The following is a 25,381-nucleotide window of genomic DNA, read 5'->3' on the forward strand; positions in this document are numbered from 1 at the left end:
GGACCCTCACTGGGAACTCCCCATTCCCCCCGGAGACACGGACCTTGACTGGGGTCCGGAACCCTCCATCCCCGGATCTGGAACTCTCTCCCCCAAAAAGCTGTGGATGTTGGGGGCCAATTGGAGCTTTCAAGACTGAGATCGATAGATTTTTGTTGTGTAACAGCATCGACGGAACCAAGATAGCCTCGAGGGGCTGAATGGGCCTCCTCCTGTTCCTGTGTAACAGGCTCGAGGGGCTGAATGGGCCTCCTCCTGTTCCTGTGTAACAGACTCGAGGGGCTGAAGGGTCTCCCTCCTGTTCCTGTGTAACAGACTCGAGGGGCTGATTGGCCTCCTCCTGTTCCTGTGTAATAGGCTCGAGGGGCTGAATGGCCTCCTCCTGTTCCTGTGTAACAGGCTCGAGGGGCTGAATGGTCTCCTCCTGTTCCTGTGTAACAGGCTCGAGGGGCTGAATGGGCCTCCTCCTGTTCCTGTGTAACAGGCTCGAGGGGCTGAATGACCTCCTCCTGTTCCTGTGTAACAGGCCCGAGGGGCTGAATGGGCCTCCTCCTGTTCCTGTGTAACAGGCCCGAGGGGCTGAATGGGCCTCCTCCTGTTCCTGTGTAACAGGCTCGAGGGACTGAATGGGCCTCCTCCTGTTCCTGTGTAACAGGCTCGAGGGGCTGAAGGGTCTCCCTCCTGTTCCTGTGTAACAGACTCGAGGGACTGAATGGCCTCCTCCTGTTCCTGTGTAACAGGCCCGAGGAGCTGAATGGGCCTCCTCCTGTTCCTGTGTAACAGGCTCGAGGGGCTGAATGACCTCCTCCTGTTCCTGTGTAACAGGCTCGAGGGGCTGAATGGGCCTCCTCCTGTTCCTGTGTAACAGGCTCGAGGGGCTGAATGGGCCTCCTTCTGTTCCTGTGTAACAGGCTCGAGGGGCTGAATGGCCTCCTCCTGTTCCTGTGTAACAGGCTCGAGGGGCTGAATGGTCTCCTCCTGTTCCTGTGTAACAGGCTCGAGGGGCTGAATGGACTCTTCCTGTTCGTGTGTAACAGGCTCGAGGGGCTGATGGCCACCTCCTGTTCCTGTGTAACAGGCTCGAGGGGCTGAATGGCCTCCTCCTGTTCCTGTGTAACAGGCTCGAGGGGCTGAATGGGCCTCCTCCTGTTCCTGTGTAACAGGCTCGAGGGGCTGAATGGCCTCCTCCTGTTCCTGTGTAACAGGCTCGAGGGGCTGAATGGGCTCCTCCTGTTCCTGTGTAACAGGCTCGAGGGGCTGAATGGGCTCCTCCTGTTCCTGTGTAACAGGCTCGAGGGGCTGAATGGGCCTCCTCCTGTTCCTGTGTAACAGGCTCGAGGGGCTGAATGGGCCTCCTCCTGTTCCTGTGTAACAGGCTCGAGGGGCTGAATGGGCCTCCTCCTGTTCCTGTGTAACAGGCTCGAGGGGCTGATGGCCTCCCCCTGTTGATACTTTAATCGGCTACGTGTGGCACTGACCTTTTGTAGGCCGAGTGATCATTCTTGACGCTGCATTTCATGTTCTTCAGCTCGTCCAGCACGGCGAACATGTTGATGAATTTGCCGAGGGTGAGGAGATAAGCCTCGGACACAAAGTCCTTGCGTCTCTCCGCGTGACACAGCCTCTTCACCTCATTGCAGAATCTCTCGATCGCCTTTCGCTGCGATCAAACAGAAACAGAAGCCACTTGCGTTAAACGGGCGCGGAAAATATCAAACAAAGCAGTTTGTCTTTTGGGTTCACGGGATCAAACACCAGGTGACTGCAGCCCAAACTGAGGGAGTCGGAACGGTCATAGCTCAGCACGAGGCCATTCGGCCCGTCCAGCCCGTGCCGGCTCTCGGCAAGAGCCCCTCAGCTAGTCCCCCTCCCCCGCCCTTTCCCCGTAACCTTGCACATTCTTTGTCCTTCAGGTACTTATCCAACTCCCTTTTGAAAGCCGCGATTGAGTCTGCCTCCACCACCCTCTCAGGCAGCGCATTCCAGATCCTAACCACTCGCTGCGGAAAAACGTTTCATCCTCGTGTTGCCTTTGGTTCTTCTGCCAATCGCCTTAAATCTGTGTCCCTCTGGTTCCCGACCCTTCCACCAATGGGAACAGTTTCTCTCTCTATCTACTCTGTCCAGACCCCTCATGATTTTGAACCCCTCGATCAAATCTCCTCTCAACCTTCTCTGCTCTGAGGAGAACAACCCCAGCTTCTCCAGTCTATCCACGTCACTGAAGTCCCTCATCCCTGGAACCATTCTCGTAAATCTTTTCTGCTCCCTCTCTAAGGCCTTCACATCCTTCCTAAAGTGTGGTGCTCAGAATTGGACACAATACTCCAGTTGAGACCGAACCAGTGATTTATACAGGTTCATCATAACCTCCTTGCTTTTGTACTCTGTGCCTCTATTTGTGAAGCCCAGGATCCTGTAAGCTTTTTTTAACCACTTTCTCAACCTGCCCTGCCACCTTCAGTGATTTGTGCCCATATACCCCAGGTCTCTCTGTTCCTGCATCCCCTTTAGGACTGTACCCTTTAGTTTATATTGTCTCGCCTCGTTCTTCCGACCAAAATGTATCACTTCGCACTTTTCTGCGTTAAATTCCATCTGCCCCGGGCCCGCCCGTTCCACCAGCCTGTCTGTGTCTTCCTGAAGTCTATCACTCCCCTCCTCACTGTTCACTACACTTCCAAGTCTTGTGTCATCTGCAAATTTTGAAATTGTGCCCTGTGCACCCACATCCAAGTCATTAATATGTATCACGGAAAGCAGTGGTCCCAGTATCGACCCCTGGGGAACACCACTGTATACCTTCCTCCAGTCTGAAAAACAACCGCTCACCATGACTCTGTGTTTCCTGTCACTGAGCCAATCCCGTATCCATGCTGCCCCTGTCCCTTTTATTCCACGGGCTTCAACTTTGCTGCAAGCCTATTATGTGGCACTTTGTCGAACGCCTTCTGGAAATCCATGTACACCACGTTAACCACATTACCCTCATCAGCCCTCTCTGTCACCTCATCAAAAAACTCGATCAAGTTAAACATGATTTGCCTTTAACAAATCCACGCTGGCCCGGATTAATGACCGGAGACACGAGTTCAATTGCCACCACGGCAGCTGGGGAATTTAAATTCAGTTAATTAAATAAATCTGGGGAATAAAAAGTCAGTATCAGTAATGGTGACCATGAAACTGCCGGAGTGTTGTAAAAACCCATCGGGTTCACTAATGTCCCTTTCGGGAAGGAAATCTGCCGCCCTTATCCGGTCTGGGCCGATATGTGACTCCAGACCCACAGCAATGTGGTTGACTCTTAACTGCCCCTCTGAGATGGCCCAGCGAGACACTCCGTTGTACCAAACTGCTGCAACACTGCGGGAGCACCTTCACCACACGGACTGCAGCGGTTCAAGAAGGCGGCTCACCACCACCTTCTCAAGGGGCAATTAGGGATGGGCAATAAATGCCGGCCTTGCCAATAAATGCCGGCCTTGCCAGCGACGCCCACATCCCAAGAATGAATAAATAAATTTTTTTTTAAATCCATACTTGTCTAATTGACAGTTAATTTTGTCCCTGATTATCGTTACTAAAAGTTTCCCCACGACCGAGGTTAAACTGATCAGCCTGTAGTTGCTGGGTTTATCCTTACACCCTTTTTTGAACAAGGGTGTAACATTTGCAATTCTCTATCCCTCTGGCACCGCTCCCCGTATCCAAGGAGGACTGGAGGATTATGGCCAGTACCTCCGCGATTTCCACCTTCACTTCTCTCAGCGTCCTGGGATGTATCCCATCTGGTCCTGATGACTTATCTACTGTAAGTACAGCCAGCCTTTCTAGTACCTCCTCCTTATCAATTTTTATCCCATCCAGTATCTCAACTATCTCCTCATTTACTATGTCTATGGCAGCATCCTCTGCCTTGGTGAATGGCAGGCAGTGACTAGTGGGGTGCCGCAGGGCTCAGTGCTGGGACCCCAGCTATTTACAATATACTTCAATGATTTAGATGAAGGAATTGAGTGTAATATCTCCAAGTTTTCAGATGACACTAAGCTGGGTGGCGGTGTGAGCTGTGAGGAGGACGCTAAAAGGCTGCAGGGTGACTTGGACAGGTTAGGTGAGTGGGCAAATGCATGGCAGATGCAGTATAATGTGGATAAATGTGAGGTTATCCACTTTGGGGGCAAAAACACGAAGGCAGAATATTATCTGAATGGTGGCAGATTAGGAAAAGGGGAGGTGCAACGAGACCTGGGTGTCATGGTACATCAGTCACTGAAAGTGGGCATGCAGGTACAGCAGGCGGTGAAGAAGGCAAATGGTATGTTGGCCTTCATAGCAAGAGAATTTGAGTATAGGAGCAGGGAGGTCTTACTGCAGTTGTACAGGGCCTTAGTGAGGCCACACCTGGAATATTGTGTTCAGTTTTGGTCTCCTAATCTGAGGAAGGACGTTCTTGCTATTGAGGGAGTGCAGCGAAGGTTCACCAGACTGATTCCCGGGATGACAGGACTGACATATGAGGAGAGACTGGATTGACTGGGCCTGTGTTCGCTGGAGTTTAGAAGGATGAGAGGGGATCTCATCGAAACATATAACATTCTGACGGGACTGGACAGGTTAGATGCAGGAAGAATGTTCCCGATGTTGGGGAAGTCCAGAACCAGGGGACACAGTCTAAGGATAAGGGGTAGGTCATTTAGGACTGAGATGAGGAGAAACTTCTTCACTCAGAGAGTTGTTAACCTGTGGAATTCCCTGCCGCAGAGAGTTGTTGGGACCAGTTCATTGGATATATTCAAGAGGGAGTTAGATATGGCCCTTACGGCTAAAGGGATCAAGGGGTATGGAGAGAAAGCAGGAAAGGGGTACTGAGGGAATGATCAGCCATGATCTTATTGAATGGTGGTGCAGGCTCGAAGGGCCAAATGGCCTACTCCTGCGCCTATTTTCTATGTTTCTATGAAGACAGATGCAAAGTTCTCATTTAGTACCCCAGCCATACCCTCTGTTTCCATGTGTCAGTCTCCTTTTTGGTCACTATTCAGCCCCGCCCTCCTCTCACTACCCGTTTACTATTTTTATGCCTATAGAAGACTTTTGGATTCCCTTTTATGTTGGCCGCCATTCTATTCTCATACTCTCTCTTATTTCCTGTTTCACTTCCCCTCTGAATATTTAGCTTGGTCTCACTTGTATTCTCGACCTGACATCTGTCATTCGCCCCCTTTTCCTGCTTCAGCTCACTCTCTGTCCCTTTCCTCAAGTTGTGCACTAATTGAGTGGGGAAGGAGATTGAGGCAGATTGAGGCAGAGAGTATAACTGGGGCAAGGAACGGTCAAGGGTATATTTTTCTCTCTGCCTTAGACCGACTCTCAGTGTCAGCCGTGGTTCAGTGGTCACACTCTCGCCTCCGAGTCACAAAGTCATAGGTACCAGCCCCTCTCCAGAGACTGGAGCCCATAATCCAGGCTGACACTCCAGTGCAGTACTGACGGAGTGCTGCACTGTCGGAGGGACAGTACTGAGGGAGTGCCGCACTGTCGGAGGGGTGGTACTGAGGGAGTGCCGCACTGTCGGAGGGGCAGTACTGAGGGAGTGTTGTACTGTCGGAGGTACCTCTTTTGGAGAGACGTTAAACCAAGGCCCCGTCTGCCCTCTCCGGAGGATGTAAAAGATCCCACAGGAATATTCAAAGATAGTGCTTTCAAAAAGTCAACACAGGCACGAGTTCTCCCCGGTGTCCTGGGGCCAATATTTATCCCTCAATGGATAAAAACAGATTTTCTGATCAGTATCGCATTGCTGTGGGCAAATTGGCTGCCACGTTTCCCACATTACAACAGTGACTACACTCCGAAAGTACTTCATTGGCTGTGAGATCGTTCCCAACGATTCGTTACCTGGAAGTACATGAACTTCATCAGCTTGGTAACCTCTGGCTCCAGAACCTCCACGGTCTTCTCGTAAATCTCCACACGGTTTGGCTGCTCATTACACTTGACCTGTGGGTTACAACAAAGATAGAAATGATCCTGGACAGTGAGGTCGGGGACTGCAGAGGGAACAACTCCAGGTGTGGGAGAGGGAACGACTCCGGGTGTGGGAGAGGGAACGACTCCGGGTGTGGGAGAGGGAACGACTCCGGGTGTGGGAGAGGGAACGACTCCGGGTGCAACGTTAGAATCATAGGCCCTGAAATCCCAGCCTTCCCCGGGTCAGTACAGAGTGTGTACAGAGTGTGTTCGGAGTGTGTGCGGGATGTGCTCGGGGTGTGTACGGGGTATACACGTGTACACGGGGTGTGTACAGTGTGTGTGCGGGGTGTGTACAGAGTGTGTACGGGGCGTGCGCGGGGCGTGTACAGAGTGTGTGCGGGGCGTGTACAGAGTGTGTACGGGGCGTGCGCGGGGCGTGTACAGAGTGTGTGCGGGGCGTGTACAGAGTGTGTGCGGGGCGTGTACAGAGTGTGTGCGGGGCGTGTACAGAGTGTGTGCGGAGCGTGTGCGGGGCGTGTGCGGGGCCGGAAAGGCATAGCAAAAGCCGGTTTTCGGTGCCAAAAACCAGCTCTTCTGATCTGCCAAGTTCTGGTTTGACAGATCCAATGTATCTCGGGAGAAGGACGTTCCCACGGGAGAGATTGCGGTATTTGCTCATCTCTTGCCCAGCGAATGCCCTTCAAACTCTTGCTCCTGGTGAGAGCAGGCGCAGAGCCTACTGCTACCAGTGTAAGAGTTTTAAAACATAAAAAACATATCAAAATAAAATTTAAAAACACATTTTTGTGTTAAAAACCGTGCTCACGAAGGTAAGTTTATTTTCAACATTAATTAGAAAACTTTTTTTAAAAATTCAGAATTTTTTTTTTCCAATACATTTATTAACTTTAATTTAAATTAATGTTTTAACATGTGAGGTGTGTTGTTTTTTTTTTATTGTGGTGTTTAGTGTGTTTTTTTTCTCATTAATAGCAATGGTAGATACGGAGTTATTGCTATTAATGAGAAAGCTGTGGAATGCTGTACCTGATTGGTTGAGCAGTGACACGTGACCGCACCGTCTCCGTGGGAACCTGGAGGACGGGAGCGCGTTCCGCAGCGCGGGAAGAGAAGGCCTCCCTGCCGGTATCCCACACTCCTCCCGGGACCACCAGGTACTTTCAGAAAAATTCTCCGGTCAGAGGCGTTTGTCCGAAAGAGGCCCCCGACCTGGAATTTCAGGCCCTATACAACGGTTACAGCACAGAGGGAGGCCATTCGGCCCATCGAGCCCGTGCCGGCTCTCTGCAGGAGCACCTCAGCCAGTCCCACTCCCCCGCCCTGTCCCCGTAGCCCTGCAACTTTATCCAATTTCCTTTTGAAAACCACAATCGAGTTGATTCATCAATGACTTTCCCTCTCCTAGAAGGTCAGGAGTGGGACTGTTCTCGGACGATTCCACAATGACCACCTCCATTCACAACTCTTCGATAAGCAAGGATCTCATTTCAACCTAGAGCAGTATCCGGATAAGAACATAAGAAATAGGAGCAGGAGTCGGCCATTAGGCCCCTCAAGCCTGCTCCGCCATTCAATAAGATCATGGCTGATTTGACCTTGGCATCAACTCCACTTCCCTGCCCGCTCCCCATAACCCTCGACTCCCTTTATTGCTCAAAAATCTGTCGATCTCTGCCTTAAATATATTCGGTCGGTGATTGGAGTGTGGGCAGGTACAACAGGAGCGGCGAGAGACTGTGGGGGGATGTGATCAGGGCCCAGGAGAGGCGTGAATCTGGGGTCAGGAGAGGCGAGGGCCCAGGGGGCAGCACGGGCCCAGCCCACACTACGATATGTGGGCGCACTGGGTCCGTGCAGCAGAGCTGGTCTCCAGTCGTCCTGGTTAACCCTTGCCACTGGACCAAGACCTCGCTCTGTCAAGCCCGTGTGGTGGCTGGTGTGCAACGGTCACCCCACGTTAAAACAATCCACCCACAGGCATCTTCCACCCTTCAGGATGTAGTTCAGGATCCGGAATATTTGGTCCTTCATTGAAACACCTGTGAACTCATTCCTTTTTGGCGTGGAAGCAAGTCATCCTCGCTTCGAGGGACCGCCTATGATGATGATGATGATGATATTATCCAATGACCCAGCCTCCACAGCTCTCTGGGGCAGAGAATTCCACAGATTTACAACCCTCTGAGAGAAGAAATTCCTCCTCATCTCAGTTCTAAATGGGAGGCCCCTTATTCTGAAACTATGCCCCCTACTTCTAGATTCCCCCACGAGGGGAAACATCCTCTCTGCATCTACCCTGCCAAGCCCCCTCAGTATCTTATATGTTTCAATAAGATCACCTCTCATTCTTCTAAACTCCAATGAGTATAGGCCCAACCTGCTCAACCTTTCTTCATAAGACAACCCCATCATCTCAGGAATCAACCGAGTGAACCTTCTCTGAACAGCCTCCAATGCAAGTATATCCTTCCTTAAATACGGAGACCAGAACTGTACGCAGTACTCCAGGTGTGGCCTCACCAATACCCTATACAGTTGTAGCAGGACTTCTCTGCTTTTATACTCTATCCCCCTTGCAATAAAGGCCAACATTCCATTTACCTTCCTGATCACTTGCTGAACCGACATACTAACTTTTTGTGTTTCATGCACAAGGAACCCCAGGTCCCTCTGTACTGCAGCACTTTGTAATCTCTCTCCATTTAAATAATAATTTGCTTTTTTATTTTTCCTGCCAAAGTGGATAACCTCACACTTTCCCACATTGTACTCCATTTGCCAAATGTTTGCCCACTGACTTAGCCTGTCTGTATCCCTTTGCAGACATGGGCTGACCAGCGGACGGTAATATTTGCACCGGATCATTGCCAGGCAACGAGGGGAGAGGAGAATTTATTTTCCCTTACCGAGTTGTTGTGATCGAGAACGCGCTGCCTGAAACTAGAACTAGGGGGCACAGACTCAAAATACGGGGGAGCCAATTTAAAACCGAGTTGAGAAGGAATTTCTTCTCCCAGAGGGTTGTGAATCTGTGGAATTCTCTGCCCAAGGAAGCAGTTGAGGCTAGCTCATTGAATGTATTCAAGTCACAGATAGATAGATTTTTAACCAATAAGGGAATTAAGGGTTATGGGGAGCGGGCGGGTAAGTGGAGCTGAGTCCACGGCCAGATCAGCCATGATCTTATTGAATGGCGGAGCAGGCTCGAGGGGCTAGATGGCCTACTCCTGTTCCTAATTCTTATGTTCTTATGTTCTTATGTTCTTATGAAAGGGTGGTGGGAGCAGATTCAATAGTAACTTTCAGAAGGGAATTGGGCGTGAAAAGGAAACATTTAATGGGCCATCACAAATGAATCCTTTGTGAGTGTGACAAAGGTAAACTGTCTCTCCTCGTCCTCCTCGACCTGTCTGCAGCCTTTGACACGTTTGACCACTCCATCCTCCTCCAGCACCTCTCCACCATGGTCCAGCTGGGTGGGACTGCACTCGCCTGGTTCCATTCTTATCCATCTAATCGTAGCCAGAGAATCTCCTGCAACGGTTTCTCTTCCCACCCCGCATCGTTACCTCTGGTGTCCCCCAAGGATCTATCCTTGGCCCCCTCCTATTTCTCATCTACATGTTGCCCCTCGGTGACATCATCCGGAAACACAGCGTCAGTTTCCACATGTACGCTGACACCCAGCTCTACCTCACCCCCACTTCTCTCAACCCCTCCTCGCTCTCTAAATTGTCAGACTGTTGTCCCACATCCAGTTCTGGATGAGCAGAAATTTTCTCCAATTGAATATTGGGAAGACCAAAGCCATTGCTTTCAGTCCATGCCACAAACTCCGTTCCCGAGCCACTGACTCCATCTCTCTGCCCAACTCCTGTCTGAGACTGAACCAGACTGTTCGCAACCTTGGTGTCATATTTGACCCTGAAATTAGCTTCTAACCACATATCCACAGCATAACGAAGACCACCTATTTCCACCTCCGTAACATCGCCCGTCTCCGCCCCTTGCCTCAGCTCATCTGCTGCTGAAACCCTCGTCCATGCCTTTGTTACCCCCAGACTTGACTATTCAAATGCACTCCTGGCTGGCCTCCCACATTCTACCCGATGTAAACTAGAGGTCATCCAAAACTTGGCTGCCCCGTGTCCTAACTCGCACCCAGTCCCGCTCACCCATCACCCCCTGTGCTCGCTGCCCCGTGTCCTAACTCGCACCGAGTCCCACTCACCCATCACCCCCTGTGCCCCGTGTCCTAACTCGCACCGAGTCCCGCTCACCCATCACCCCCTGTGCTCACTGCCCCGTGTCCTAACTCGCACCAAGTCCCGCTCACCCATCACCCCCTGTGCTCACTGACCCGTGTCCTAACTTGCACCGAGTCCCGCTCACCCATCACCCCCTGTGCTCACTGCCCCGTGTCCTAACTCACACCCAGTCCCACTCACCCATCACCCCCTGTGCTCACTGACCCCGTGTCCTAACTCACACCCAGTCCCACTCACCCATCACCCCCTGTGCTCACTGCCCCGTGTCCTAACTCGCACCGAGTCCTACTCACCCATCACCCCCTGTGCTCACTGCCCCGTGTCCTAACTCGCACCGGGTCCCGCTCACCCATCACCCCCTGTGCTCACTGCCCCGTGTCCTAACTCACACCCAGTCCCGCTCACCCATCACCCCCTGTGCTCGCTGACCTACATTGGCTCCCAGTTAAGCAACGCTTCAATTTCAACATGCTCATTCATGTTTTTAATCCCTCCATGGCCCTCGCCCCTCCCTATCTCTGTAATCGCCACTGGCCCCACAACCCCCCCCGAGATGTCTGCGCCCCTCTAATTCTGCCCTCCTGACCATCCCTGATTATAATCGCTCCACCATTGGTGGCCGTGCCTTCTGTTGCCTGGGCCCCAAACTCTGGAACTCTCTCCCTAAACCTCTCCGCCCCTATCTCTCTCTCCTCCTTTACGACGCTCCTTAAAACCCACCTCTTTGTCCAGGCTTATGATCATCTGTCCGAATAATCCCTCCCTCCCTCTCCCAAACCCCTGCCTCCCTCCTCTCCCTCTCCACCCCTCCCCCTCCCTCCATCTCTCTCCGTCTCCGTGTCAGTCGATCGGAGTGGGAACGCTCCATTACACAGTTTACTCACCCATCTTAGCTCCTCCCCCCCATCCCTCTCCCTCCCCATTCCCCTCCCTCTCCTCCATTCCCCACCCCTCCCTACTCCCTCCCTCTCCCCCCGTTGCTGATGGGAGTGGGAATGCTCAGTTACCTGCGGAATAGCCCGTGAGCAGCTTCTCCACGTGTAGAGCATCACTGCGTACTCGTGTCCCTCCTCCAGCATCTCGTTCTGGAAAAGGCAAGACCATGATCTCATTAGTGCAGGCAATCACCTGCCCAATTAGGGCACTGCCCCGCCCTTCCCAGTGAGGGCACTGCCCCGCCCAATGAGGGCACTCGTCCCGCCCAGCGATGGCACTGGCCCCGCCCAGCGAGGGCACTGGCCCCGCCCAGCGAGGGCACTGGCCCTGCCCAGTTAGGGCACTGGCCCTGCCCAGTGAGGGCACTACGCTGCCCAGCGAGGGCACTGGCCCTGCCCAGCGAGGGCACTACGCTGCCCAGCGAGGGCACTGGCCCCGCCCAGTGAGGGCACTGACCCGCCCATCAAGGGCACTGGCCCCGCCCAGCGAGGGCACTGGCCACGCCCAGCGAGTGCACTGGCCCCGCCCAGTGAGGGCACTACGCTGCCCAGCGAGGGCACTGACCCGCCCAGCGAGGGCACTGACCCGCCCAGCGAGGGCACCAGGCCGCCCAGGGAGGGCACTGACCCGGCCAGCGAGGGCACTGGCCCGTCCAGCGAGGGCACCAGGCCGCCCAGCGAGGGAATTGCCCCGCCCAGGGAGGGCATGACCCTCCCAGGGAGGGCACTGACCCGGCCAGTGAGGGCACTGACCCGCCCAGCGAGGGCACCAGGCCGCCCAGCGAGGGAATTGCCCCGCCCAGGGAGGGCACTGACCCTCCCAGGGAGGGCACTGACCCGGCCAGTGAGGGCACTGACCCGCCCAGCGAGGGTACTGCCCCGCCCAGCGAGGGTACTGCCCCGCCCAGCGAGGGCACTGCCCCGCCCAGCGAGGGTACTGCCCCGCCCAGCGAGGGCACTGGCCCCGCCCAGCGAGGGTACTGCCCCGCCCAGCGAGGGTACTGGCCCCGCCCAGCGAGGGCACTGCCCCGCCCAGCGAGGGCACTGCCCCGCCCAGTGCTGGAGACGGCCGGTGACGGCCCACAGGGTTGGGTTTGACGGGCAGCAATAGGGATTCTCTGAAAGTTGTCGAAAATCACACCTCCAGAGAAAAAGCCTAAAACATAGACGCCCCTTGCAGAAACCACCGTGATGTGATGTCTGGCCCCTGCTTGGCCCAATAGCAGCTCCCCGGCAGAACACATCTCTGGGCTCCAGATTGTAAAATGGATATCGAGGCACTGGGGAGGGGGCACAAGTGGTTCTCAAGGATGACACCAGAACTGGGAGGTTATACCCATCTGGAAAGGCCAAGCAGATTGCGGCTCTTTTTCCTAAACAGGAGGCTGAGGGGCGATCCGATAGAGGATAGTGTAATGTAGGCACCATCCAATCACATTACAGACTGGGCACACGAGCACTGTGGTTATGCCGCACTGTCGGAGGGGCAGTACTGAGGGAGAACCACACTGTCGGAGGGGCAGTACTGAGGGAGCACCACACTGTCGGAGGGGCAGTACTGAGGGAGCGCCGCACTGTCGGAGGGGCAGTACTGAGGGAGCGCCGCACTGTCGGAGGGGCAGTACTGAGGGAGCGCCGCACTGTCGGAGGGGCAGTACTGAGGGAGCGCCGCACTGTCGGAGGGGCAGTACTGAGGGAGTGCCGCACTGTCGGAGAGCAGTACTGAGGGAGCGCTGCACTGTCGGAGGGGCAGTACTGAGGGAGCGCCGCACTGTCGGAGGGGCAATACTGAGGGAGTGCCGCACTGTCGGAGGGGCAATACTGAGGGAGCGCCGCACTGTCGGAGGGGCAGTACTAAAATTGTCCGTGTGGTTGACAATGAAGAAGAAAGCTGTAGACTGCAGGAAGATATCAATGGACTGGTCAGGTGGGCAGAACAGTGGCAAATGGAATTCAATCCAGAGAAGTGTGAGGTAATGCATTTGGGGAGGGCTAACAAGGCAAGGGAATACACATTAAATGGTAGGACACTGAGAAGTGTAGAGGAACAGAGGGACCTGGGAGTGCAGGTCCACAGATCCCTGAAGGTAGCAGGCCAGGTAGATAAGGTGGTTAAGAAGGCATATGGAATATTTGCCTTTATTAGTCGAGGCATAGAATACAAGAGCAGGGAGGTTATGCTTGAACTGTATAAAACACTGGTTAGGCCACAGCTGGAGTACTGCGTGCAGTTCTGGTCACCACATTATAGGAAAGATGTGATTGCACTGGAGACGGTACAGAGGAGATTTACCAGGATGTTGCCTGGACTGGAGAATTTTAGCGATGAGGAAAGATTGGATAGGCTGGGGTTGTTTTCTTTGGAACAGAGGAGTCTGAGGGGAGACCTGATTGAGGTGTATAAAATTTTGAGGGGCCTGGATAGAGTGGATAGGAAGGACCTGTTTCCCTTAGCAGAGGGGTCAACAACCAGGGGGCATAGATTTAAAGTAATTGGGGGGAGGTTTAGAGGGGATTTGAGGGGAAATGTCTTCATCCAGAGGATTGTGGGGGACTGGAACTCACGGCCTGAAAGGGTGGTAGAGGCAGAAACCCTCACCTCATTTAAACAGTACCTGGATGTGCACCTGAAGTGCTGTAACCTACAGGGCTATGGACCGAGAGCTGGAAAGTGGGATTAGGCTGGATAGCTCTTGGTCGGCCAGTGCGGACATAGGAACATAAGAAATAGGAGCAGGAGTAGGCCATTCGGCCCTCGAGCCTGCTCCGCCATTCAATACGATCATGGCTGATCTGATCATGGACTCAGGTCCACTTCCCTGCCCGCTCCCCATAACCCTTGACTCCCTTATCGCTCAAAAATCTGTCTCTCTCCGCCTTAAATATATTCAATGACCCAGCCTCCACAGCTCTCTGGGGCAGAGAATTCCACAGATTTACAACCCATGATGGGCTGAATGGTCGCCTTCCGTGCTGTAAATTTCTCTGATTCTATGATAAAGCGCTTTGAGACTCAGTGGTCGTGAAAGACGCCATACCAATTGCAAGTCTTTCTTTCTTTTTATATGTGACTCCAGACCCACAGCGACATGATTGGATTCTCCACTGCCCTGTGAAGCGTTCTGGCAAGACCCTCAGTTATATCAGCTCTGCTCTCGAGTTCTCCATGGGGTGGGCTGGGTGGGGGGAGGTTGGTGTTTATATGTGTTAGCAAAGAGCACGATGAAAATGGTGATCGGGGGCGTGGAATCCCCCCGTGCCTGACCCCACACGCCCCAGGATGGTGTCCCTGTGCCCAGCGAGCTGCACATTCCACAGGCCGAAAGCGAGAGGCTGCAGGAAGGGGCAGATCCACACATCAGTGCGTGTGACAGCGCGCTGGTGTGCTGGGATTGTGTGACGTGTCCGCCCCTTCCCAATATATCCCTAGGATTAGAGGGTTGTCCTCAGACGCGAGATTGTGTAGAGTGGACCGATGCTCCCTGGATTTTAGAAGAATGAGAGGTGATCTCAATGGAACATACAAGCTTCTGAGAGGGATTGACAGTGTAGATGCAGGGAGGGTGTTTCCCCCGGGCTGGGGAGTCTAGAACCAGGGGTCATAGTCTCAGGATAAGGGGTCGGCCATTTAGGACTGAGATGAGGAGAAATTTCTTCATTCAGAGGGTGGTGAATCTTTGGAATTCTCTGCCCCAGAGGGCTGTGGAGGCTCGGTCATTGAGTATATTCAAGGCTGAGATCGATAGATTTTTATAGTCGAGGGGAATCAAGGGATATGGGGATCGGACAGGGAAGTGGAGTTGAGGCTAAGATCACATCAGTCATGATCTCATTGAATGGCGGAGCAGGCTCGAGGGGCCGAATGGCCGACTCCTGCTCCTAATTCTTATGTAAGGTCGCAGAGATCGAGCGACTCACACTCTGACAGGCACAAACACGATATCCTCTGCGAAGAGGTCAGGGGTCAGGGGTCGACTGGGCCCAGGTTGAAAGGCTCCAGCGTCAGTGACAGAGGGAGAGGCGTCCGGAACATACTTCGGCGAGGAGGTACTCACCATGCTGGAGTGTACGGTGGCCTGCTCGATGTACCGGGCGATCCCGGTCACAAATGCATTCCTGTCCTCGAAGTTGGTGTCGAAGTTAGCCTGCGGACAAGGGACAAGGGCAGAGTTCACAGAAAGAGACGCGAGACGGACTCAGTCGGCGGCACGTGGTCGGACCGTGCGTCATAACCTGCGCGCTACGGGACCCCGCCCACCTCCATCGGGAACAGATCACCAACAATCACACACTTCGAATCACAAGGATGTGGGTCCCATTCCAGGGACCCGAGTACAAAATTCGGGCTGTCACTCGCAATACAGTACTGAGGGAGCGCCGCACTGTCGGAGGGGAGGTACTGAGGGAGCGCCGCACTGTCGGAGAGGCGGTACTGAGGGAGCGCCGCACTGTCGGAGAGGCGGTACTGAGGGAGCGCCGCACTGTCGGAGGGCAGTACTGAGGGAGTGCCGCACTGTCGGAGAGCAGTACTGAGGGAGCGCCGCACTGTCGGAGGGCAGTACTGAGGGAGTGCCGCACTGTCGGAGGGGCAGTACTGAGGGAGTGCCGCACTGTCGGAGGGGCAGTACTGAGGGAGTGCCGCACTGTCGGAGGGGCAGCACTGAGGGAGCGCCGCACTGTCGGAGGGGCAGTACTGAGGGAGAGCCGCACTGTCGGAGGGGCAGTACTGAGGGAGAGCCGCACTGTCGGAGGGGCAGTACTGAGGGAGCGCCGCACTGTCGGAGGGGCAGTACTGAGGGAGTGCCGCACTGTCGGAGGGGCAGTACTGAGGGAGTGCTGCTCTGTCGGAGGGGCAGTACTGAGGGAGTGCTGCACTGTCGGAGGGGCAGTACTGAGGGAGCGCCGCACTGTCGGAGGGGCAGTACTGAGGGAGTGCCGCACTGTCGGAGGGGCGGTACTGAGGGAGTGCTGCACTGTCGGAGGGGCCATAGTCTAGGATTTGCCATCTTTCAGATGCGACGTTAAACCGAGGCCCTGTCTGCCCTCTCAGGTGGATGTAAAATATCCCATGGCACTATTTCTAAAACGAGCTGCGGAGCTTCCTCTGGTGTCTTGGGCCCAATATTCATCCCTGAATCAACATCACTAAAGCAGCTGATCTGGGCATTCCCCTCCCCTCCCTCTCTCAGCGTTCCGAAGGGACCACTCCCTCCGCGACCCCCTAGTCCATTCCGCAGTCACCCCCAGCACCCCCTCCCCTTCCCACAGCACCTTCCCGTGGAAGCACAGGAGATGTAACACCTGCCCTTTGACCTCCTCCCTCCCGGGCCCCAAACACTCCTTCCAGGTGAAACAGCGATTTACTTGTACTTCTCTCAGTTTAGTATTCTGTATTCGCTGCTCACGATGGGGTCTCCTCTACACTGGGGAGACCAAGCATGGATTGGGTGACCGCTTTGTGGAACACCTCCGTTCAGTCCGTAAGTGTGACCCTGAGCTTCCGGTCGCCTGTCACTTTAATTCCCCGCTCCACTCCCACTCTGACCTCTCCGTGCTCAGCCTCCTACACTGTTCCAACACAGCTCAACACAAGCTCGAGGAACAACACCTCACCTTTCGTTTAGGCCCTTTACAGCGTTTGGGACTCAACATCGATTTCAACAATTTCAGAGCTTGACCTCTGGCCACCTTTGGCTCCCTCCCCCGCCCCAGGTTATGTTTTTTTCCCTCTTTTTTTTCCTCTTTGTCTACAATGGCAGCTGGTCATTACTACACCATTTACACCCTATCCAGATTAACCTTTTTCTGGCTTCTATCATTACCATTTCAATTTGGCCATCATCCCTTTTGTCTCTAATCTCGCCTGCCTTCCACCCTATCACAGACCTTCCCTTTTGTTCTTTCTTCCCCTCCCCCTCTCAGTGTTTAACAATCTGCTCTTCTCGAACATTCGGCAGTCCTGACGAAGGGTCATCGACCTGAAACGTTAACTCTGTCTCTCTCCACAGATGCTGCCTGACCCGCTGAGATTTCCAGCATTTTCTGCTTTTATTTCAGATCCGCTCATGTATCTCACTGCTGTTTGTGGGAGCTTGCTGTGCACAAATTGGCTCTCAATTTCCTACATTACAACATTAACTACACTTCAAGGAGTACTTCATTACACGGGATATACGGCCCAGAAACAGGCCATTCGGCCCAACCAGTCCATGCCGGCGTTTATTGCCCCACTCGAGCCTCCTCCCATCTTTCCTCATCTAAATCTATCAGCATAAACCTCTATTCCCTCCTCCCCCATATGTTTATCCAGCTTCCCCTTAAACACATCGATACTATTCGCCTCAACCCCTCCCTGTGGCAGCGAGTTCCACATTCTCACCCCTCTCTGGGTAAAGAAGTTTCTCCTGAATTCCCCATTGGGTTTCTTGGTGACGATCTTATATTGATGGCCTCTAGTTATGCTCTTCCCCACAAGTGGGAACATTCTCTCTGGATCCACTCGATCAAAACCTTTCATCATTTTAAAGACCTCTATTAGGTCACCCCTCAGCCTTCTTCTCTCAAGAGAAAAGAGACCCAGCCTATCCATCCTTTCCTGATATGTCTACCCTCGCATTGGCTGTAAACCACTTTGGGACGTCCTGAGTTGGTAAAAGATGCTATATAAATACAAGCCTTTCTTTCAGCGTGGGATCAGAACAATGGCCTCACACTAATACTGCTTGGCAACGTACATCTACATTCTGCCTGCCTTATTGGTCGCTATGTCACAGGACATGGCATGCTGGTTCTGATTGGAGGGTAGCTTGGGGACCCAGTGGTCACGGTTGACGCTAGCTCCGGGTGTGTAGAACGCGAGCGTACCTGGTACATGATGGAGGAGGGAGGCGGTTCGATACACGGCTGTTGGTCGGGTAGGGGCAACTCCTCCAACAGGTCCACGTTGGAAAGGGCATCCTCCAGTGTCACGTGCGTCGTCATGGCTGCGTCCAATCAAAACCCGACAAGGTTAATCTGGGGGAGGGGGAAAGAATAAAATTAAGGAATGTAATTTGGAATTAGTGCAACAGTCGCAGAATGGGACAGGCTCACATTCCCCCTCCCGACTCCCCCTCCCCTAAATGCTCAGACGCTCACTGGGTTTCAGTCCCACACTCCCCCGACTGCCCCTCCCCCAAAGGGGCCGACTCATTGGGAAGTACCCCGACGGTCAGGGGGGATTTTAATCCAACCCACACGGTCAGAAAGAGAACATACACAAGAACATAAGAATTAGGAACAGGAGTAGGCCATCTAGCCCCTCGAGCCTGCTCCACCATTCAACAAGATCGTGGCTGATCTGGCCGTGGACTCAGCTCCACTTACCCGCCCGCTCCCCGTAACCCTTAATTTTCTTATTGGTTAAAAATCTATCTATCTGTGATTTGAATACATTCAATGAGCTAGCCTCAACTGCTTCCTTGGGCAGAGAATTCCACAGGTTCACAACCCTCTGGGAGAAGAAATTCCTTCTCAACTCGGTTTTAAATTGGCTCCCCCGTATTTTGAGGCTGTGCCCCCTAGTTCTAGTCTCCCCGACCAGTGGAAACAACCTCTCTGCCTCTATCTTGTCTATCCCTTTCATTATTTTAAATGTTTCTATAAGATCACCCCTCCTCCTTCTGAACTCCAACGAGTAAAGACCCAGTCTACTCAATCTATCATCATAAGGTAACCCCCTCATCTCCGGAATCTGTACCCCCTCCAAAGCTAGTATATCCTTCCTTAAGTAAGGTGACCAAAACTGCACGCAGTACTCCAGGTGCGGCCTCATCAATACCCTCTACAGTTGCAGCAGGACCTCCCTGCTTTTGTACTCCATCCCTCTCGCAATGAAGGCCAACATTCCATTCGCCTTCCTGATTACCTGCTGCACCTGCAAACTAACTTTTTGGGATTCATGCACAAGGACCCCCAGGTCCTTCTGCACCGCAGCATGTTGTAATTTCTCCCCATTCAAATAATATTCCCTTTTACTGTTTTTATTCCCCAAGGTGGATGACCTCACACTTTCCGACATTGTATTCCATCTGCCAAACCTTAGCCCATTCGCTTAACCTATCCAAATCTCTTTACAGCCTCTCGGAGTCCTCTACACAACCCACTTTCCCACTAATCTTTGTGTCATCTGCAAATTTTGTTACACTACACTCTGTCCCCTCTTCCAGGTCATCTATGTATATTGTAAACAGTTGTGGTCCCAGCACCGATCCCTGTGGCACACCACTAACCACCAATTTCCAACCTGAAAAGGACCCATTTATCCCGACTCTCTGCTTTCTGTTAGCCAACCAATTCTCTATCCATGCTAATACATTTCCTCTGACTCCGCGTACCTTTATCTTCTGCAGTAACCTTTTGTGTGGCACCTTATCGAATGCCCTTTGAAAATCTAAATACACCACATCCATCGGTACACCTCTATCCACCATGCTCGTTAAGGAATGTAATTTGGAATTAGTGCAACAGAGGCAGTTTTGACCCCGTTTTACCCCTCGCCCTATTGTACCCCGCGCTGTGCTCGAAGCCCTCGGTGGCCTCCCGAGGGAATCACGGCTCAGCATACGGACTTTAAGTTGGGTGCTGAAGACAATGGGGGCGAAACTGTCCCTTTTTATAGCCTCGTTACTGCCTCCTGGGGGCAGCAAAGAGGCACAATGGCGTCTTCGCCCAGGGGAAGGGGCGTTACCGCCTCACGGGAAATTGCCCCGGAGAGTCAGGGGGTGCTGTCCCGGCAGTGCCACGCCCCGGGTCGGCATGCAACTGGCGATGACATCGTCGTCGTGCGCCCCGCCCCCTCACTGGCCCGACCCCTCAGTGCCCCGACCCCTCACCCTCACCGCCCCGACCCCTCACCGCCCCGACCTCTCACCGCCCCGCCCCCTCACCGCCCTGCCCCCTCACCCTCACCGCCCCGACCCCTCACCGTCACGACCTCTCACCCTCACCGCCCCGACCCCTCACCCTCACCGCCCCGACCCCTCACCCTCACCGCCCTCTCACCCTCACCGCCCCGACCTCTCACCCTCACCGCCCCGACCTCTCACCGCCCCGACCCCTCACCCTCACCGCCCTCTCACCCTCACCGCCCCGACCTCTCACCCTCACCGCCCCGACCTCTCACCGCCCCGACCCCTCACCCTCACCGCCCCGACCCCTCACCACCCTGACCCCTCACCCTCACCGCCCCAACCCCGACCCCTCACCGCCCCAACCCCGACCCCTCACCGCCCCGACCCCTCACCACCCCAACCTCTCACCCTCACCGCCCCGACCCCTCACCCTCACCGCCCCGACCCCTCACCCTCACCGCCCCGACCCCTCACCCTCACCGCCCCGACCCCTCAGTGCCCCGACCCCTCACCCTCACCGCCCCGACCTCTCACCCTCACCGCCCCGACCCCTCAGTGCCCCGACCCCTCACCGCCCCGTGGGCCGTGACGCTGGCCGAGATCCGCTGCCGGGTTTAGCGGCCGGACTCTTGCTCCGGGCCAACACTGGCGACTCTCGTGTTGACCGGGCCGCTATCAAGCAGCACGTGACTCCACTTTGGGTGCTGGGCTGCTGGCCCAGTCAATCACATCCCTGGAGGCCCAATGGCGGCCAACAAAGGGTCTGCACGGTGCACAGCGACCCTCCCCGTTAATGGAAGGGGAGTGGCGTTGTAGCACTTCAGGGACAGAGGGGTCAAGGGTTGTTGTTCTGAGGGGGGGGGTGCTGATGGTAGATTTGAGGGAGAGGGGGACAGTACCTGAGGAGAGAGAACCATTAACAATGTCAGATAACGGGAGGCCAGGAAGGGAAGTTGTGTGGTCAGCAGTTTAGTGTCTCACCTCCTGACTCCCCAAAGCCTTTCCACCATCTACAAGACACAAGTCAGGAGTGTGATGGAACACTCCCCACTTGCCTGGATGGTGCAGCTCCAACAACACTCGAGAAGCTCGACACCATCCAGGACAAAGCAGCCGCTTGATTGGCCCCCCATCCACCACCTTCAACACTCACTCCCTCCACCACCGGCGCCCCCTGGCTGCAGTGTGCACCATCTACAAGATGCACTGCAGCAACTCGCCAAGGCTTCTTCGACAGCACCTCCCAAACCTGCGACCTCTACCACCTAGAAGGACAAGGGCAGCAGGCGCATGGGAACACCACCACCTCCACGTTCCCCTCCCAGTCACACACCATCCTGACTGGGAAATATATCGGCCGTTCCTTCATCGTCGCTGGGTCACAATCCTGGAACTCCCTCCCTAACAGCAGTGTGGGAGCACCTTCACCACACGGACTGCAGCGGTTCAAGAAGGCGGCTCACCACCACCTTCTCAAGGGGCAATTAGGGATGGGCAATAAATGCCGGCCTTGCCAGCGACGCCCACATCTCGGAACGAATAAAAAAAAGATTGGGTCGGGGAGCAGGAAGTGAGTCTCATAGACAAGATGGGCTCAGAGACGACATGAGGGGAGATCGGAGAGAAACTGGAGCAAGATGTGAGTTCCGGGCCAGGGAGGTGGGCGAGCCGCGGTGGGCCGAGGAAAGGTGCAAGGATCAATGGTCTCATTCGTAGAGACAAAGACGTTCCTGAGCCTCTCACCGATGTAGCAAAATGTACTTTACACAATCCCAGCAGGATTTACACTATTTCCAGCAGGGCGTTCCGCCCCACTTACCCTGTCAAAGCCCCTCATAAATTGATCTCTCTGTAGTGAGTGCTGTAAACCCCAGGGTCACCCCACCCCCTCACCCCCCCACCTCCCCCCATAGATTTGGGGTTTTTGGGTTTCATAGAATTACTTAAAATGTACAGCGCAGAAACAGCCCATTGGGCCCCACCGCTCCGTGCCGGGGTTTATGCCCCACACCAGCCCCCTCCCACCCCTCTCCATCTCCCCCCATCACCATATCCTTCCATTCCTTTCTCCCCCATGTGTTTATCCAGCTTCCCCCTAAATGCATCGATACTATGAGGGTTTCACTGACCCTCAGACATTGGTTCCACATAGCTTCACCAACATAAGAACTTAAGAAATAGGAGCAGGAGTCGGCCATTCGGCCCCTCGAGCCTGCTCCGCCATTCAATGAGATAATGGCTGATCCGATCATGGACTCAGCTCCACTTCCCTGCCCACTCCTCCTGTGGCCCTTACGGCTAAAGGGATCAAGGGGTATGGAGAGAAAGCAGGAATGGAGTACTGAGGGAATGATCAGCCAGGATCATATTGAATGGTGGTGCAGGCTCGAAGGGCCGAATGGCCTACTCCTGCATCTATTTTCTATGTTTCTATGTTTCTATAACCCTTGACTCCCAGCAGGCAGTACCCAACTACATTTACCAGTAAAACTAAATCGCAAAGGACCCCCTCGGCGTGCTGGACTTGAGAGCCACTTCCCCATCTGCTCCTCGAACCTATTCTCGCCTCACAGCACCGAACACGGTGGAACCTCTCGCCTCCCTTTGCTCCTGCACCTGCTGACTGGGCCAGTCTCCTCGCCCCGTTTCACCTCACTGTCTCCCTCGCGTCTCTCCAGATGGTGCGGGTTACCCTGCCTGCTCCGGGGGGGGGCTCCGCCCTTCACCAGAACTTCGGCAATCGCAAAGCCAGCGATAAACTTACGCCTCATCTCACTGCGACCACAGTCGGCCGTTGGTTTGTTGAAACCTTCACCGCGACAGCAGCATTTGATTCTCTCGGGGGAAAACTGAAGGAAGAGATTTGGAGGAAATTTGAACCCGCTCTTCTATCTTCGCACAGAGCTGAGAGAAATACAGAACAGGAAGAAGAACAGGAAACCCAGTTCCTGTCGCACAGATACCGCCTTGCAATACAAAGTGCGCCGGGCAGAGATAGGGGCAGAAATGGCCGGGGTGAGAGGCTTGTCCTCACTGTTGTTGGAAGGTGAAAATTCTCCGTCAGAAACCAGACTCTCAAATAAACTCCAAGCCAATCACTGGAGATAAAGGAGCAATTTCTGATCAGAGAAACTCCCATCCCCATACACTGCAGGTGTCTCAACTGCAGACACACTCACACACACACAGACACTCTGACACACACACACACTCACACACTGACACACACACACAGACACTCTGACACACTCACACACTGACACTCTGACACACTCTGACACACACACACTCACACACTGACACACACACACAGACACTCTGACACACTCACACACAGACACTCTGACACACACACACACTCACACACTGACACACACACACACAGACACTCTGACACACACAGTCACACACTCTCACTCTGACACACACAGTCACACACTCTCACACTGACACACACACACTGACACACACACACACTCACACACTGACACTCTGACACACACACTGACACACTCTCACACTGACACACTCACACACACACGCTGACTCTCTCACACACTTACACACACTCTCTCACACACTTACACACACTCTCTCTCTCTCTCACACACACACACATTCACACACTGACATACACAAACGCTGACTCTCACACACACATACACACTATCACACACACGCGCGCACACACACACACACACACACACTCACATACACACACACACTCTCACACACATTCTCTCACACACACACCAGATGGGCAGAACACTTCAGAGTCGCAGAGGAAGCCCGCAGTCCTGTAATCTACAGCAACAGCTCAAATCAAGAGCTCGTGTGCGACTAACAGATGGCTGGAGATGGGGAAATCACACAGCCCAGTGAGACATGGGCTCACTCGCAAAATAAATCGGCTTCATCCGAGCCTCGTTCATCCAGAAACATCGCACACAGCTCCCCGAGCTCAGCCTGACAATGTCTCTTCAATCGACTCGAGGGTTATTGGGTCCATTGCCCTACAGGATCCCGACTCTTTGTTTGAAGAACTTAATAATTACTCCAACTCTGCCCTCTTGCACATCCCTGATTATAATCGCTCCTCTATCGGTGGCCGTGCCTTCTGTTGTCTGGGCCCCAAGCTCTGGAACTCCCTCCCTAAACCTCTCCGTCTCTCTCTGCTCCTTTAAGACGCTCCTTAAAACCGACCTCTCTGACCATCTCCCAGTGTCTCCTTCTTTGGCTCGTTGTCAACTTTTGTTTTGGAATCGCTCCTGTGAAGCACCTTGGGACGTTTTACTATGTTAAAGGCGCTATATAAATATCAGTTGTTGTTGTTACTGTAAGATAGATCTCGCACCGTGTCCCAGTTTCTTGTCATAACCGGAAGTAATTTCCCAAACTGACCATTTCCATGCTGTCTGCTATTCCAGATCGCTCTCTATGTTCACCGCGCATTCAGCCCTTTCCAAAACTGAAAAATCCCCAATTCTCCAATCTCTCCTCACAACTCAGTGAGCCATGGCTTTTTTTTCATTCCTGGGATGCGGGCGTCGCTGGCAAGGCCGGCATTTATTGCCCATCCCTAATTGCTCCTTGAGAAGGTGGTGGTGAGCCGCCTTCTTGAACCGCTGCAGTCCGTGTGGTGAAGGTGCTCCCACAGTGCTGTTAGGGAGGGAGTTCCAGGATTGTGACCCAGCGACGATGAAGGAACAGCCGATATATTTCCCAGTCGGGATGGTGTGTGACTGGGAGGGGAACGTGGAGGTGGTGGTGTTCCCATGCACCTGCTGCCCTTGTCCTTCTAGGTGGTAGAGGTCGCGGGTTTGGGAGGTGCTGCCGAAGAAGCCTTGGCGAGTTGCTGCAGTGCATCTTGTAGATGGTGCACACTGCAGCCAGGGGGCGCCGGTGGTGGAGGGAGTGAATGTTGGAGGTGCACACTGCAGCCACGGTGTGCCGGTGGTGGAGGGAGTGAGTGTTGGAGATGCACACTGCAGCCAGGGGGCGCCGGTGGTGGAGGGAGTGAGTATTGGAGATGCACACTGCAGCCAGGGGGCGCCGGTGGTGGAGGGAGTGAGTGTTGAAGGTGGTGGATGGGGGGCCAATCAAGCGGCTGCTTTGTCCTGGATGGTGTCGAGCTTCTCGAGTGTTGTTGGAGCTGCACCATCCAGGCAAGTGGGGAGTGTTCCATCACACTCCTGACTTGTGTCTTGTAGATGGTGGAAAGGCTTTGGGGAGTCAGGAGGTGAGACACTCACCGCAGAATACCCAGCCTCTGACCTGCTCTTGTAGT

General features: G+C 54.0%; 1 protein-coding gene across 3 annotated transcripts in view; it reads right to left on the reverse strand.

Moving 5' to 3' along the window:
* cyfip2 (cytoplasmic FMR1 interacting protein 2) overlaps positions 1 to 23,013 on the reverse strand; it is a 121,759-nt gene extending 98,746 nt beyond the window's left edge. For all 3 annotated transcript variants that reach the window (XR_011592976.1, XM_070877969.1, XM_070877968.1), the window contains exons 1-6: positions 22,859 to 23,013; positions 18,068 to 18,217; positions 15,259 to 15,348; positions 11,276 to 11,353; positions 5,905 to 6,006; positions 1,479 to 1,660 (exon numbers count right to left, since the gene is read on the reverse strand). Coding sequence is in view for 2 of the 3 variants with exons in the window: in XM_070877969.1 (XP_070734070.1) it covers positions 1,479 to 1,660; positions 5,905 to 6,006; positions 11,276 to 11,353; positions 15,259 to 15,348; positions 18,068 to 18,184 (569 nt within the window). In the remaining variant the exon portion in view is untranslated. The remainder of the gene's footprint in view (positions 1 to 1,478; positions 1,661 to 5,904; positions 6,007 to 11,275; positions 11,354 to 15,258; positions 15,349 to 18,067; positions 18,218 to 22,858) is intronic.
* Positions 23,014 to 25,381: the final 2,368 nt, after the last annotated feature.

Source organism: Pristiophorus japonicus, chromosome 4 (assembly GCF_044704955.1).
Source record: "Pristiophorus japonicus isolate sPriJap1 chromosome 4, sPriJap1.hap1, whole genome shotgun sequence".
Taxonomy (NCBI): Eukaryota; Metazoa; Chordata; class Chondrichthyes; family Pristiophoridae; genus Pristiophorus; species Pristiophorus japonicus.